This window comes from Loxodonta africana, chromosome 8 (assembly GCF_030014295.1).
Source record: "Loxodonta africana isolate mLoxAfr1 chromosome 8, mLoxAfr1.hap2, whole genome shotgun sequence".
In the NCBI taxonomy this organism is placed as follows: Eukaryota; Metazoa; Chordata; class Mammalia; order Proboscidea; family Elephantidae; genus Loxodonta; species Loxodonta africana.
Window position 1 is genome coordinate 77,187,791 of NC_087349.1, and position 17,582 is coordinate 77,205,372.

Below are 17,582 nucleotides of genomic sequence, written 5' to 3' on the forward strand. Positions count from 1 at the left end.
ATTTATCAGCAAATTCGTGGACATATATTGACATTTCAGTTTTGTAGGGCCTCCGGGTCTGTATTATAAACGTGAACCATTGGTATACTACAAGGTGAAGCACTGGAAAAGACTGGGCTTTGAACCTGTTTTTTGACTAAAGTAAAAAGAAAAAAAACAAACATTTATAATTATGCCAAGTTTGAATAATCAGGAAGTCCAACTTTGAAAAAATATTTTAATTTTTAATGAAAATTCCTCTTTTGAATAATGAAAATAATTGAACTCTGTCTAGAGGACTAGCCATTCTTTCTTTGTACTAAGTCAGATCTTTTACCTATTTACCTGTTTCAGGAAACCTAGTAGAAAATGTTCTTAGGCATCATCACATATGTTTTTGCTTCTCAAAGGAATGAAACTCTCTTTTTTTATTTCAAACAGGCATTGCGGCCTCCTTTGCTGTCAAGCTTTTTAAAGCATGGATGGCAGAAAAAGATGCCAACTCTGTTACCTCTTCTTTGAGAAAAGCCAACATAGACAAAAGGCTGCTTGTAAGTATTGCCTGGCCAAAGGGTTGTGTGTTTGCTTGGTGCTTCTGTTGTGGCTTTGGCAATACCTGCTCTGTAACACGTGACCAAAATACTGAGGTCTGTGTCAAATTAGATGAACGTACCTTTTATTTCTACGTAATCTTTTTTCTATTTTAATCTTTGGTGTGTAAATTAATGGCAGTGATTAAGTTAAAGAATCTTAGGAAATGTGAGACTATGTCTACTGCAGGGGAACAAGCAATAAACTAAATAAGCAAATAAAATAAATCTTATAATAAAAGGGGGGAAGTGCCGTGGAGAAAAAGTGAAGTGGAAAAGAGCTAAGGAGTGTCAGTGTGGGATGCAAATTTCAGTGGTCAGGGAAGGCCTCTCTGATAAGTTGATATTTGTATAGACTTGACGTGAGCCATGTAAATATCTAGGGGAAGTGTTTTCCAGGCGCAGGAGCAACAAATGCACAGGCCTTGAGGTAGGAGTATGCATGGCAGTGTGGGCACAGTAAGAGGAGAGTGGATAAGAGGAAAAGTGTAGATCAGTTCAGTGAGGTAGCAGAACCATATCATTAAGGGACTATGACTTTTACTCTGGGTGATACGGGAAGCTTTTGAAGGACTCTCTGCAGAGTGTGCGTAATGTGACACTGGGTTTTAACAAGATTGGCTGTTGCATTGGGAATAGACAATGGAGCAATAGCAGAAAGGGGAGATATAATCTAGGGGAGAAATGATGGAGGCTTATAGCAGGGTAGGGCTTTTCTAACAAATGTAAACCAAGTCAGAGAAAGGCATGATGATTTAGACTGACTCTGCCTTGGTTTAACTGAATAATAATTTTTGCTATATTCAATACACCATCCTTAAGAACTTTGAATATAGTTCACTAATAAACCACGAGTAATATGTTGGTTAAGGAGCCTTGATAGCACAATGGTTAAGCACTCGGCTGCTAACTGAAAGTTGGGTGGTTTGAACCCACCAGCGGCTCCGCGAAAGAAAAGACCTGGTGATCTGTTCCTGTAAAGATGAAAGCCTAGGGCACACTATGGGGACAGTTCTGCTCTGTCCTATAGGGTCTCTATGAGTCAGAATTGACTCAACGGCACACAACAACAACATGTTGGATGACATATTGCTCTAAATATAACTTTAGATCAAAATCTGCAGTCAAAATCTTATTAAATAAAATCCTGAGTACCAGCGTGGAGTAGTGGAATAACCATTGGCTTTGGAGTCTTAAATATTTCTGACTGCATAATTTGGGTCAAGGTGCTTAACCTTGTTGAAACTTAGTTTATCATTTAAAAAAAATTTCTACTTTACATGGTTATTAGGAGGGAAGTGCTCAGTAGATCTTGATTCATAGAAGAAACTCCATGAAATTAGTTCTCTGCCTCCCAAATTGGAAGGTCCCTTGAGTAATAGCACAAATATCAGTGGCAAAATTTCTGTCTGATATAAAGTATTTGCTTTAACATGAAAGTATATTTGATAGCTGCTCCCAGCAACTCTGTTCTGACATTTTGAAATTCATGTCTTAACCAGGAAAATTATGGGATGAGATATGTAGAATATTCAAATCTGGGTCATGATGTAGAAGCCCTCAAGCTGTGTCCCTACACATGATGACAAACCCATTACAGGTCATTCTACCAAGATTTTTATTGGAGCCACCCACCCATTGGCCATATATATGTAACCATAACAATGTGAAAGTATGGATCTATTTTTTAGACTGCAGCAGTCTGAAAAATGTGAGAGCTATGAAAATTCCTTAATTTCTTAGTTGAGTGTTGAACTCACTCAGGATTAGAACATGACTAAGTGTTACTGAGACTTTGCCAAGCTGGGTAGGGCAACTTGAGAAGACAAAGTAAAGTGTTATAATGAAATGTGCAAAAACCTGCAGTTAGAAAACCAAAAGAGAAGAACGCATTCAGCATTTCTCAAGCTAAAAGAACTGAAGAAAAAATTCAAGCCTCAAGTTGCAATACTGAAGAATTCTATGGGCAAAAAATTGCGTAATGCAGGAAGTATGAAAAGAAGATGGAACAAATACACATAGTCCCTGTACCAAAAAGAATTGGTCAACATTCAACCGTTTCAGGAGGTAGCATATGATCAAGATCCAAAGATACTGAAGGAAGAAGTCCAAGCTGCACTGAAGGCATTGGCAAAAAACAAGGCTCCGGGAATTGACATAATACCAATTGAGATGTTTCAACAAATGGATATAGCACTGGAGGTGCTCACTCATCCATGCCAAGAAATTTGGAAAACAGCTACCTGACCAACTGACTGGAAGAGATCCATATATATGCCTATTACAAAGAAAGGTGATCCAAAAGAATGCAGAAATTATCAAACAATACCATTAGTATCACATGCATGTAAAATTTTGCTGAAGATAATTAAAAAATGGTTGCAGCAGTACATCAACCAGGAACTTCCAGAAATTCAAACTGGATTCAGAAAGAGGACATGGGACGAGGGATATCATTGCTGATATCAGACGGATCTTGCCTGAAAGCAGAGAGTACCAGAAAGATGTTTACCTGTGTTTTACTGACTGTGCAAAGCCATTCAACTGTGTAGATCATAACAAATTATGGATAACATTGTAAAGAGTGGGAATTCCAGAACACTTAATTGTGCTCATGTGGAACCTATGCACAGACCTAGAGGCAGTTGTTCAGAAAGAACAAGAGGATACTGCATGGTTTAAAATCAGGAGAGGTATGTGTCAGTGTTGTATCCTTTCACCATACTTATTTAGTCTGTGTGCTGAGCAAATAATTTGAGAAGCTGGACTATATGAAGAACACAGCATCAGCACTGGAGGAAAACTCATTAAGAACCTACGATATGCAGGTGACACAACCGTGTTTGCTGAAAGCAAAGAAGACTTGAAGCACTTACTGATAAAGATCAAAGACTACAGCCTTCAATATGGATTACACCTTAACATAAAGAAAGCAAAAATCCTCACCACTGGACCAGTAAGCAACATCATGATAGTTGGAGAAAATATTGAAGTTGTCAGGGTTTTCATTTTACTTTAATCCACAATCAACACCCATGGAAGCAGCAGTCAAGAAATCATTTGAGGTATTGGCCAAACCTGTTGCAAAAGTCCTCTTCAAATTGTTAAAAAACAAAGATGTCACCTTGAGGACTAAGGTGCACCTGAACCAAGCCATGGTGTTTTCAATCACCCCATATGCATGTGAAGGCTGGAAAATGAATAAGGAAGGCTGAAGTATAATTGATGACTTCGAATAATGGTGTTGGTGAAGAATATTGAATATACCGTGGGCTGCCAGAAGAACGAACACATCTGTCTTGGAAGAAGTACAGCCAGAATGCTCCTTAAAAGGGAGGATGGCAAGACTTCGTCTCATGTACTTTGGACATGTTATCAGGAGGGACCAGACCCCGGAGAAGGATATCGTACTTAGTAGAGGGCAGGGAAAAGAGGAAGACCCTCAACAAGATGGATTGACACAGTGGCTGCAACAATGGATTCGAACATAGCAATGATTGTGAGGATGGCACAGGACCAGGCAGTGTTTCGTTCTGTTGTACATAGGGTCGCTATGAGTCCGAACTGACTGGACAGCACCTAACAATAAAAAAAGAAAATTCCTTAATTTTTAGCTGAGTATTGAACTCACTCAAGATTAGAACATGACTAAGTGTTACTGAGACTCTGCCAAGCTGTGCAGGGTGAGATGGAAATGAGGTAAAAATATGAGAACAGTCAGTGTCTATTGCTCTTTTTTTTCCTTCCATGAGAGTTATGTAATAAATGAAAGGGTTGGCAGGATGAGTTTAGATTAGACATCTGCTGTAAACTTAATTGAGAGCCACCATTATTAACATATATAACAAAATTCTCTTTAGCTCCTATGCTGCTATTTTAGAATAATAGAATTTTCTCCGAATGTGAATAAAGGTCCTTGAGATGATGATAGTCAGTTGTTTTTTCTAATATTATCTCAAATCATTTCAGCATTACTTAAACCAATTTTTGTCTGTTAACTCATAATTAAGGAAAAACAGTGTGATTATCTAATTATTTCATTTTGTTCTTGTCATTTACAAGAAAACAATTCAGACATTATTCAAAGCTATTTTCTTGTCATTTGCATTTGATTTAGCAAATTTAGTTCTGTATTTACTTAGGCTATACTTGATTAAAACAAAAGAACAAGGAAATAATGGTTCAAAGATGAGCAAAGTCTAGTTTATCTAAGTTGCTTAGCTTTTTTCCCCCTCTTTCTTTGTTGAACTACCTAATTTTAGAGGATACTTAACAAATGCTGAATTAAAAGGCACAAGAGATTTATCCTTTTGATAATAAGGCCTTGTTCTTTCTTCTAAATATGAAATATTCTAAGTGCTATTTTAATATGAAAGTGCCTTCCTTTATGCTTGCTGATATTTTAATATGAAAATGCCTTCCTTTATGCTTGCTGAAATTTGTATAGTCTAGTTTGTCTAATGACTGTTTTTTTTTCTCTTTCAGGAACTCTTTCCAGTTAACAGACAGAGTGTGGATCATTTTGCCAAATACTTCACTGATGCAGGTCTGAAGGAGCTTTCCGACTTCCTCCGAGTCCAGCAGTCCCTGGGCACCAGGAAGGAACTCCAGAAGGAGCTCCAGGAGCGACTTTCTCAGGAATGCCCTATCAAGGAGGTGGGCAGACATCACTGCAATACACTAGGATGGGAAAAATCATATAGGTTGTGTACCACAAGTTTTCTCTCCCTTCAGGAGATTTCCTTTATATTGATTGCTATGAACTTTATCTGCATTTTCCTACCGTTTAAATTAGCTCAGTGGCAAAGTGTTGATTCAAAATCTTCCATTTTATTATATTCTAGAGTGTTCCAGAAATTAACGATTATTTTCACACAAATGACTTATTTTACCAGGCTCCTGTGATTATCAAAATATTTCATCTTTTAAATAGATTTGACCATCCACTATCAGAATACTTTATTATATACTTCTACTTTGTTGCAGAGTATATAACATGGTTAAGCATTTGACTAGTGTTTGAAATCAACACTGAGTATTTTGTACATCACTGGGTATACATTTAAAAAAATAAAATAAGCCTGTTGCCATTGAGTTGATTCCAACTCATAGTGACCCTATAGGACAGAGTAGAACTGCCCCAAAGGATTTCCAAGGAGCACCTAGTGGATTTGAACTGCCGGCCTTTTGGTTAGCAGCCCAACTGGGTATGCATGTGCAAGTGTTTTTGTTTTTGTTTTCTTTTTTTTAATTTGAAGAAGCAAAATTTGATGATTTTGAATTCATTCATGAGAAAGGACCAATTAGACCAGTAGCTTATTTGCTCCCATCCCCAATAGTTGTATATCCCCATCATGTAAACACTGCATCAGTTTGTAGAGTTATGATAGTATTCTATTTTATTTTGTTTTGATTTAGCACACATGCCTGGAGAAAACTTCCTATCCAAACTTAAAAAAGCTTTTACATGGCAGTCTAAAAATGGACTTATAGAATCCTCTCCTTTTGCCACTCACTCCTAAGCCTGTGACCCTCTCCCCCGTCCGTGTGCTCTGAGCCCTTGGGGCACATCATGTGGTTTAAAGCTGGAGAACACCAGACTGATAGTGTCTAGCAGATGGAGGTGTTAAAGGAACAACTGTCCCACAGTCTCATGGCATTAAGGTCAGCAAGAAGGATAAATTCCTACAAGCAAGAACTTGAACATTTTCTGGGTGGTGGAAACCATTTTGTTGTTTTTGGATACAGAGAAGTCGCCTTTATCTGCAGGTTTTCCCAGCCAGCAACCCAAGCCTAAAGTAAAGGAAACAATATGTTTTCACTAAAAAAAGGGAAAAAAAGGTAGTATTTACAACGTGGTGTAATTGAGATAAATTATGATTTTTAATCACTTATGAATATCCAACATCTATATGTAATCTTATTTCAAAGGGAAAAAGCATTCCAAACAAATTTACTATAAGAGATGTAGCTTGAGCAGACAAATATTCCATGCTGCCAGATTTTAGGATGAATTTGCATATTTAAATTCTAAGGGGAAAATAGCCTTCTGAGTTTTGCTGAATTGATATGTATCAAATGAAAAATTTCCGTTTGCACTTTGCTGTTTATTTATAAATTAACTTTTTACTGAGATGGGGCTTGAGGATCATCCAAAGTGATAAAGCATGAATTATGGAGAATGGGCTTATATAAACCTAAGACTTTAAAATTGAAGGAGGGAGGTAAAAATTATATGGCTCTATTGCCTTTTTCAAACCTCAAGGAAGTGAAACTTGTTCAAATATCCCTACTCTGCTGGACTCAAAGGGGTTTCTGCATAAAGGTTCTTTCTCCCTCCATGTTATCCAGCAGTTCCTGAGCGGAACTAAGCCTATTAATTTTTGGACTAAAAATAAATCTGCTTTGAGAACAAATCATTGTGTTTTTCCTCCTTCTTGCAATCTGAGAATTCATACTTGGAAGGGAGGAACTGAGCAGATATTTATCTCCTCCAAATCCTTTACTGGCCATGCAGTGACTGAGGAACTCTCCATCTGCTTGTTACTCTCTGACCCCTTTTTTGATGACTATTAGGTGGTGCTCTATATTAAAGAAGAAATGAAGAGGAATGATCTTCCAGAAACAGCAGTGATTGGACTTCTGTGGACCTGTATCATGAATGCTGTTGAATGGAACAAGAAGGAGGAACTTGTTGCAGAGCAAGCCCTCAAGCACCTGAAGGTAACAAGGACCTGTCTCAGCAGTCAGGCCAACCCCAGCTCTGAAGAGTATGACAAATGGCTTCCTGCTGCAATTCCCCCAAGACTCAGGCCAAACATATATTTCCTAATTTTGTTTTAATTTCAAAATTGCTCCTACTCAAAATGTTTCAGATATGAGAGCCTCTGAAATATGTAGAGATAAGTTCTTATTTTTAAAAAATTTTTAGTAAACCCACAGAGTACCATATTTTTTTATGCAGGTAACGCACACCTTCTGCTTTTGTTTGCCAGCCACACTCTCCCCCCACGAGGCACCCTCACAAGCACTGCCATGCCAATCCTCTTCTACGTGTTGCTATAAAAAACTATTCACATAGCATGCTTACAAAAATACCTCACGGGGCAAGGGGGCGCAGCCAACAAACAGACACAGAAAGCACGGGTTATTTGGGTAAAATATGGTAGTCATGTAGAGTCTTTTTTTATTGGCTTTCTTTCTGTTCTATATGAGAAAAATTCCTAGTGAACATTTTTTTTTTTTTTTTTTTTAAGTAAACCAAAAACTGACATGAGAATTTGAAAAGTATCTAAGTGGTAGAAGAAATCAAATGATTGTGTAAATTGTGTGTTTTTTTTCTGCATGGTAGTATATGTTTTTGCTTTTATTAATTGCCTTCTGCCTGTACAACTATATTAAGATAAGTGAGAGACTTAGATCATTCCTTCCTTCAGAATTTACTCTTGAATTGGAAAGTTAAGACTAGGTAGAATATAAGTTAAACAGCTCAGTGTTTATGAGAACAGAGTAGTGACTGAACTGTGCAGGTTAAATTGATCAGGGAAGGCTCCTAGGGAGAGAGAAGTGTTGAACTGAGTAAGTCTTAAAACAATGGATATATGTCAGTGCCTGGAAGGGAACAACTTTTGCGGCAAAGGGAACAAAAGAACAAAGACATAAGGATCAAATGGCACAGTCACATTCCATAGATACTGAAGGCCTCATAGCAACCTCAGATAACCTCACTCTACCTCATTTTCACAATATCCATTAGCCTAGGCACAGCAACTATCATCTTTGATAGTCAGAATCTCGTATTTGGTCTCTTCCTTCAGTGAATACAATAGAAATCTGTTAAGATCCTAGGATAAAAAGAATTTATTTTGATTGGACATAATAACAGTGAATGTTTTATAAGCAAATGTCTAGATTAATGTTATGATTCCTCCCATGCACGTAATGGTTTTTATACCCCCCCTCACTTCTTTTCTAGCAATATGCTCCCCTCTTGGCTGTGTTCAGCTCCCAAGGTCAGTCAGAGCTGATTCTCCTCCAGAAGGTTCAGGAATATTGTTATGACAACATCCATTTCATGAAAGCCTTTCAGAAGATTGTGGTTCTCTTTTATAAAGGTATTTGTCCATGTTGTTCCCCCACTATGTTTCTATGTTTCGTTGAAGCATTTTGACAGGTAAAGCAGGGGTGAGGTAGAGGGTAATATGGGGTACCATTCATGGGGGACTCCAAAGATGCTAATCTTCCCAAATTTTAGGGAGGCAGCCATATCACATAGACAGGGGCAGAAAGTACTATAAATACATGTCGTCAGGCACCATCCTGATTAGACCCCTCAGCGTTTCTCATTGGTGGGAGTGGCCAGAGGACTGTGGTGATGAACTGGTTACTATTTCTTAGGGATGGTGAAAGAATATCATTATGTAAAATAGTCAAGCCTGTTTTTGAATTGTAGAGATTATGTCTTATAATGATGGTTATCAACATCCTATAGAGAGTATGCGCAGACCCTTCCAGGTACCATGAAATTGACTTAAACTGAAATAATTGGCTTTTTTACTTTGCATTTAGATGTTTGTTCCAGCCATTCCCCTATTTTTCCAAGGAAATGGCTATTTTTGGGTTTTCACATTTACCGTCTTTTCATTGTATTTGTAAGGATTGTGTTGCCATGACAACTGGCACTGCCTTCAATAAACGAATGCTATTATGGTTTTAACTGATCTCAGTCTCTATACCTACAGCATATAAAAATGATCCTGAACTATTTTCTGGCCTGGGTTTATGTTTATGTAGTTTTATGAAGGGGAAAAGGAGCACTTAGAGAATGATACATTTTGAACATCTGTAAAGTGCTTCCTAGAAGCTATTGCATAAAAGGCATAATATCAGGCGAACCGACGTGTACATGAACATTAGTCATACTCACGAAAATGCTGAAACATTCCAAATGTTCCTTGTCCCTTGAATGTGTTTTTGAATTTATATACTTTGGATGAAAATTTGGGCATTTGGATTATAAAATTTTACATTATTAATAGCTAATTAAAAAATGTTTAATAACATTTCTCAAAGAATTTTAATTGGCCACCTAGATTCTTCAAATACTCTTGTAATTCCCACAAGTTTTGGTGCAGTATTTTGCTTTTTCAGGGCATGAAGGTACTCAGTAACAATTTTTATATTAGTGGGAGGATCTGATAGCTGCTGAACCCCATTTGAATGTCTGTAGTCAGTGCTTTTCTCTGGCCAAATCTGGTCTTCTTGGAAGTGGTCATGATATAGCAATATGTCCTAAAACTGGACTCACCAAGTGATACCTAAAATGAGCAATCAGAACCAAACCTAAAGGTATGTTGCCAACCCTCAGATGGTACCCAGGAGCCAAGAATAAGAATAATATGGAAAGCCAATGGCCACTCCTCCCACATTAGCCACAGCTGGCTCCCTTTATAAGACTGGTAGAGACCTATGGGACAAGTTCCACATTTGCTTGGCAATTGTGGGTGGTCAGTTTTTTCCACAATGAGCTAGTAGCCAAAACTCACATTTTACCTTATTGACATTTAGTATATAACCCAACCAAACAGTGTTTTTTTAACAAAGCTTTTTTTTTGAGACACAGTTGTTCGAACCTCATCTGTGGTAGCACCCAATTTCATTATTGTACTTAATTTACAAAAGAATAAACAGATCACTTCTTGTCGGTAATGGCATCTAGGTGGCATATGAACTATGATAATCTTCAAATTTCTCATTTTAACCATTAATTCCAGCCTCCCTCCCCATTATACTTTTTATAACACCTGACAGGTAGTAAAACTGGCTGCTGTGAGTTTTTATTTCCTATTTGTCAGCCCAGATGCTAAGGAACACTGATCTGAAATAATAAAATAGCCAAGAAGTAGGCAGCACAAAGTAAAAAGAAGAGGCATTAGCTCTTCTCAGGTCATCGATTAACTAGGTAATCAGTTTTAAATAATGCAGAGTTAGCAAGGCCTGTGTCAAGTATGAGCAGGCCTGAGGAAACATGGGAAGAGGAAGTATGGACATCAGTTTTTTTCTGGCTTAGTAAATATTGGAAATGAAATCAAAAAAACCTTTTTTAAAAATGGAAGCCTAAACTATATCACTGAAGTTTTAAAACTAAATATCAGTTTGTAGGAAATTTCATAATTTTCAACAATGTTATAAGTATGGCCTGTTTTTCTTAAAGAAATAATTACATATTTTCTCTTGAGAACATGGAATCCCCAAAGAACAGTTGTTCCGTGCCACTATTAAGAGCATTACTGTGTTTCCTTTTTCTTTATACTGGTTTTTACCCTGACCTTATTTTGTCCTACAAACACTTGTGCGCTAAGAGATGTGTTTCATTTGTTTTTACAGGAATTTGGATGTTCTCATTCTGTATTTTATATGCCTAGGAAGGCTTAATGAGCAGTGTGTTTTAATATATTCCTTTTCCAACTTTAGTGTGCAGAGGTCACTTGGAGAGGTTGTTAAAACACAAATTGCTCAGAGATTCTGATTCAGCAGGCCTAGGAAAAGGTCTGAGAATTTGTATTTCTAACAAGCTTCCAGGGGACGCTGTGACTGTTGGTCCCAAACCACTGGTCTAAAGGATATTGAATGTCAGCAGCAACAAATTCTATGAACTACAGTAACATGTAAAATAAAGTTTACAGTAACATGTCCAAGATTATACTAATCATTAATTTCATGCGTATATAAAAATTTTACAAATATCAAATGATACCTTGTTTTTTTTTAATCTAATGATGTAGATTCTTTTTGGTTATTGTCAGGAAAATTTTGCTCCTTGAAGCAGATTTTTAAAAATGGACACATTTTTTATGATCTCACCTATATGAAATATCTATAATAGGCAAGTGCATAAAGACGAAAGTTTATTAGTGGTTACCAGGGGCTAGGGAGAGGGAGGAATGGGGAGTTACTGCTTTTGAAATAGATAGTGGTGATAGTTGTACAACACTGTGAATGTCATTAAACTGAACTGTACATTAAAAATGGTTAAAATGACAAATTTTATATTATACAGGTAGTCCCCGACTTACGACGGGGTTCCATTCTGAGGACCCCCTCGTAAGTTGGCTCTGACGTAAGTCGAATACCTCTTTTTTTTTTTTTAGTTTTCATTATTATTGTCTTTTATTATCAGAGTCTTTATAAATCCAATATTTGAACATCTGCAAGTGAATATCTGAGAATGATAACATCGGCAAATTATGTGCTGCAACATTCGTCAGTTGTTGTTAAGTGCTGTTCAGTTGGTTCTGACTCATAGCAAGCCTATGTACAACAGAACAAAACATGGACTAGTCCTACTCCATCCTCACTTCACAATTTTTGCTATGTGTGAGCCCATTGTTGCAGCCACTGTGTCAGTCCATCTCATTGAGAGTCTTCCTCCTTTTTACTGACCCTCCACTAAGCATGATGTCCTTCTCCAGGACTGGTCCCTCCTAAAAACACGTCCAAAGTACGTGAGATGAAGTCTTGCTATCCTCCCTTCTGTGGAGCATTCTGGCTGTACTTTTTCCAAGACAGATTTGTTCATTCTTCTGACAGTCCATGGTATATTCAGTATTCTTCACCAACACCGTAATTAAAATGGGTCAATTGTTTTTCCATCTTCCTTATTCTTTGTCCGGCTTTCTCATGCATAGGAGGCTGTTGAAAATACCATGGCTTGGGCTAGGTGCACCTTAGTCCTCAAGGTGACATCTTTGCTTTTTAACATTTGAAAGAGGTGTTTTGCAACAGATTTGCCCAATGCAATGTGTCATTTGATTTCTTGACTGCTGCTTCCATGGGCATTGATTGTGTATCCAAGTAAAAGGAAATCTTTGACAACTTCCATCTTTTCTCTCTTTATCGTGATGTTGCTTATTGATCCAGTTGTAAGGATTTTGGTTTTCTTTATGTTGAAGTGTAATCCATACCAAAGGCTGTGGTCTTTGGTCCTCATCAGTAAGTGCTTCAAGCCCTCTTTTTTTTCAGCAAGCAAGATTGTGTCATCTGCGTATTATAAATTCTTAATGAGTCTTCCTCCAATCCCGATGCCGAGTTCTTCTTCATATAGTCCAGCTTCTCAGATTATTTGCTCAGCATACAGATTGAATAAATATGGTGAAAGAATACAACCCTGATGCATACCTTTCCTGACTTTAATCCACATTGTATCCCGATGTTCTGTTCAAATGACTGCCCCCTGGTCTCTGTACAGGTTCCATTTGAGCACAATTAAGTGTTCTGGAATTCCAGTTGTTTGCAGTGTTACCCATAATTTGTATTTTTTTTTTTTGTTTGCAACATTATAATAGTAAAATGTACTCCCCCCAAAAAAGATAGTTGTAAGTGCAGTTCGTCTTAACTCAAATATGTTGTAAACCAGGGATTACTTGTATATATTTTACCATGATAAGATTGTAAGATAAAAACAAAACAAATGTGATGGAAACCATTGCCCCTTTACCGTTTTAATCTCTTTCACATGTGTGGGTGAGCACGCACACGCATATACCTTCCTCCTATTTCCAGAGTTTAGGGATAACAGAAATTTGAGGATATTGCTACATATGTCCCTTCAACAAACCCAATTACTTAACTGAATACTATTATTGAAAGAATTTTTGCATCTTTTATATAAATGACAATGCAATAAAAATGAATATAGATAATATTTTTTAGTAACAGGAAAAAACTTGATTAATCACAATGAAGATTCACTTTCTGTGATAGAATCTAAATTTATGGTATAATATATGTATATATTTCTACAGCAGTAAGGAAATATAGAAAATTCATCGGTAACTTTCAAACATTACATATTTTTTCTTTCTGAAGATAAATGCTATAGTCTCAGGATATAGGTCTGAAAGATATAAACTACCTTTTGTTATTGGTATCTTTATCATGGGTTTTCTTATAAGCAGAAATTTATTAGGTTAAATTCTGTCCCTCATTCAAAATTTTCTAAAAGGAGTTTCTTATTCGTCTTCTAAAAAGAGATGAATTGCCCTTCTCAACTTATTTTACCAGCATAATTAGGGTAAATTATTTTTGTCTTCTGTCTTTATGTGACATTTCTAATAAAAAAATACTGAATTCCCTAAATTCCAAGTGGCATAATTTTACACTTAAATATACAAATTATATAAAGCTTTGCAATTTCAAACCACTTTTACAATCTTGTCTCTTTGATCCTCTTGTCAACTGAAATTTTAAATTAGAACTTTACACATGGCAAATATATTCTCTATTCCCATTAGTTGTTTCTGGAAGATCTGAACAAAAATTTAGTGCTCTCCCAATTTTAATTAATTCTTCCTTAGTGGGGGGAATTTAAAAAATCCCTGTTCTTCATTCCTCAAGAAGGAGTTTCTTTTTAGATAAGATTTTTCACTAAACAGATGTTGAGTTTCTTCTTAACTCTTTTGATGTTAATGATTTGCCCCATAAATTGCTTTGTGTAGTTGTTTCTGTCTCCTCTGTATTAGAATATAAATACAGTAAGTCCCCAGGTTCAGAACATCCAACTTATGGACAGCTTGTACTTAAAAGCAAACTTGAGTTAAATACAGTGGTTTGTAATAATGAACTCAAAAATGCAGTGCTTTGTGACATTTGTGAAAACATTGAGCAGCTTCAGTAGTTCATTGTCTGGAGGAAGGAGCACACCTTCTGCCATTTTAAGGCAGATGTCATTGCTGTTAACGCTGTGTCGAGTGTGTAAGTTTGTTTTTGGCTTAGATTTTTCTCTTATTTACCTTTGTAACCATGCCTCCAAAGCGTAAGTCCAATGCAAGTGCTGGTGATGCATCAAAGAAAAGGAAAATGATCACAATTGAAAGTAAAGTGGAAATGATAAAGCAATCGGAAAGAGGTGAAATGGCACTGGTCATTGGAAAAGCGTTAGGCTACAATTAGTCAATGATCAGAACCATTTTAAAGGATAAAGTAAGAATAATGGAGCATGTGAAAGCCTGCAATTATTGCTAAGCAACACAGTGCTTTATTTGTTGAAATGGAAACGCTATTGATAATTTGACTAGACAATCAATATCAGTATAATATGCCTATTAGCCCTACTTTAGTGCAAGAAAAGGCTCAAAGCCTTTTCAGTAATTTAACAGCTGCACATGCAGCAAGTGAAGGTGATTGTGGTGAAGAATTTGTTGTAAGTTGATTCAGTTATTTCAAAGTGAGGGCAAATATACATCACATTAAAGTGCAAGGGGAAGCAGTGAGCACCAGTGTAACTGCGGCAAGTGATTTCCCTGATGCGTTGAAAAAAATTATTGCGGAAGGAGGTTATTTGCCAGACCAAATACTTAATGTCGATGAGACTGGCTTATTTTGGGGAAAAAAATGCCTGAAAGAACCTATGTTTCTAAAGAGGAAAAAACTGCATCAGGGCGTAAGGCATCAAAGGATAGCCCAATGTTCTTGCTTGGGGCTAATGCATCTGGGAATTTCAAGCTCAAGCCTTTGCTTGTGTATCGCTCCCTAAATCCGAGGGCACTTCGCTGTAACTTTAAAGCATCTCTTCCCATTATTTGGAAGACAAATGCAAAGGCTTGGGTTACAATTACCATTTTGGAAGATTGGTTCCTGAATCATTTTGTCCCTGCTGTTGAACATTATTGCTTGGCCTAAAAATTCCTTTCAAGATTCTCCTTGTGCTTGTCAACGCACCCGGACATCCAAACACTTTAGATCACCTTAACCTTAAAATAAAGGTCATATTTTTACCCCCCAACAGTACAGTGTTACGTCAACCAGTGGGATCAGGGAGTCATAGCCTTCTTTAAGGCCTATTATTTACGACAGACCTTCTCACAAGCAGTCAGGGCTACCCAAGATGATGTGATGAGCTTAAGGGAGTTCTGTAGGAATTATAACATCTATGATGCCATCAAAAATAATGCAGATTCTTGGGATAAAGTGAATCAGTCAAATATGAAAGGATTGTGGAACAAATTGTGCCCCCAATTCACACATGCTTTTGAAGGGTCCACAGCTGATGACATCCCTGAAGCCAGGCAAGCTGTGGTTGATATTGGCAATCAACTGCAGTTAGACATCAGTGAAAATAATGTCGTAGAGTTTCCCGACTCCCATGCCGAAGAACTGACCAGTGAAGACCTTATAGAACCAGAGCAGCAGATGATAGCATTTAAGAAAAAAGGCTGGGACCTAAAAACTCTGAAAAAGTTTTTGATGAAAGAGTTAGCTGAAGCCTTTCACCTCACTGAAGCAGGGATGGCATAAAGGAGCAAGATTCTAACACAGAGAGATTCACCAAAGTTTAGTGTACAGTTACCAAGGGCCTCAGCTGCTGCAAGGCCATTTATGTTGAGAAAAAGAAAAGCTCTGTGCAAACCTCCCTTGGTGCCTACTTCAAGAAATTGACTCTAGTAGTAAACCCCCCACTCCAGCAGCAGAATCAAACCCTGACTCTCCAGCACCAGGTCCATCTTCTCCAACACCAGGTCCATCATCTTCAGCTCTTATTATTACTGTATTATTATTATTATTATGTTTAAGATGTTTTAATGTAGTTGGAAGTGTTTAAGTGTTTTATATGGATAGAAAGGTAAAATATATACTATATACTAAGATAAACGTTTGACTGACACTAAATAAGAATTGTATGTATTTGTTCCAACTTACCTACAAATTTGACTTAAAGACAGACGTAGGAACGGATCTCATTCATAACCCGGGGACTGCCTGTGTTTATTTCCTAGTGTCAGAAATGTGGTCTTCTCATTAAGGCAGCGAGTAGTTATTACTGAATTGTGTTCTTAGCTATGAAGAACTCAGCTTTGCAAGTACCTGACAGTTCGTGTAATTTTCAGTGGACAATGCATTTGATAGGCTTTGCCTGTCATTTAGTGTCCTTTTCCCAAGCAGTCATTGACAGGCATTTTAGTAGTTGCATGGCCTCTTTCCACCTCTGTGGGGCGATAAAACTCAGAAGAGAGCTCGACTTTCAGAAGGACAATCTCAGACAAATAGTATAGCTAAACTGCAGTCTTAAGCAGCTTTCTAAAGTGTCATTTGTATCATCCCTAATTTATTAAGGTATGGAAAAAAAATAGAATTTTCCTTTACATTTTTGTTAACGCTTGTTCGAATTCTTTCTGATTTGTAGCAATAATAATAGCTCAATAGTGCGTGCATATAATTTATAAACTAAAATAATAACAATAATAATGTTGAGCACAGGTGCTCAGAACTGCCTTACTGATAGGGGTGCATGATCAAAGCAATTTGGAAATTATTGATCCGAATCACAACTTTTTCTAACCCGGAAACTCAGAAAAATTTGAGATTTTTTTTAAAAGATAATTTGGAAATTAAACTCAACAGCCTTTTAACAACCAAGTTTCAGTTAATTCATGTTCTTGAAAAACCCCTGAGATGCAGTCTTCCACAACAACAGGTTGTTCCAGTGTCAGAGCTGCCACAGGCTGTAAACTACCTGCTCCCACCTCCTGTGTGAAAGGTGGGCAGGGATAGCAAGTGTGTGGTAAGTTCTCTCATCACTAGGAGTGCAGAGTAAGGAACTGAAAAGAGAAGAAGCTGAAAGACTGGAAGTTAAGAGTAACCCTAAAGGAGTCCTGATTACAACTTTACTGTCCAGTCCTTATAAACAAACCCAGGTCTCTTCCTTCCTTTGCAAAATGCAATGTACTTAATGAGAAAAATTAAACAAACATAAAAACTTCTCATATTTTCTAAAATCAATCATATCCATTTTTTGGCAATTCAGTCTGTTCAGTTTAGTACAGGAGCTTTTTCCAACAACCGATGATTAATTTTTACAAAAGAAAGAAAAGAAAACTTAAGCTTTTTGTTATGAAAATGTCAGTGGTTATTTTTATATGAAGGTAGTACTTAATTATGTATTTCTCTCATTTTCATAAGTCAGAATTATATTTTAACTGCAAATACGTCATTAGAGTGATTTATCAGCATCCCATG

The 17,582-nt window shown here is 37.0% G+C and overlaps 1 protein-coding gene across 2 annotated transcripts in view; it reads left to right on the forward strand.

The window, feature by feature from the left end:
• The window catches only part of BZW2 (basic leucine zipper and W2 domains 2), a 93,233-nt gene that overhangs the window by 56,431 nt on the left and 19,220 nt on the right, over positions 1 to 17,582 (forward strand). For both annotated transcript variants that reach the window (XM_064290031.1, XM_003407095.4), the window contains exons 7-10: positions 421 to 530; positions 5,055 to 5,225; positions 7,146 to 7,292; positions 8,545 to 8,683. In XM_064290031.1, the coding sequence (XP_064146101.1) occupies positions 421 to 530; positions 5,055 to 5,225; positions 7,146 to 7,292; positions 8,545 to 8,683 (567 nt within the window). The remainder of the gene's footprint in view (positions 1 to 420; positions 531 to 5,054; positions 5,226 to 7,145; positions 7,293 to 8,544; positions 8,684 to 17,582) is intronic.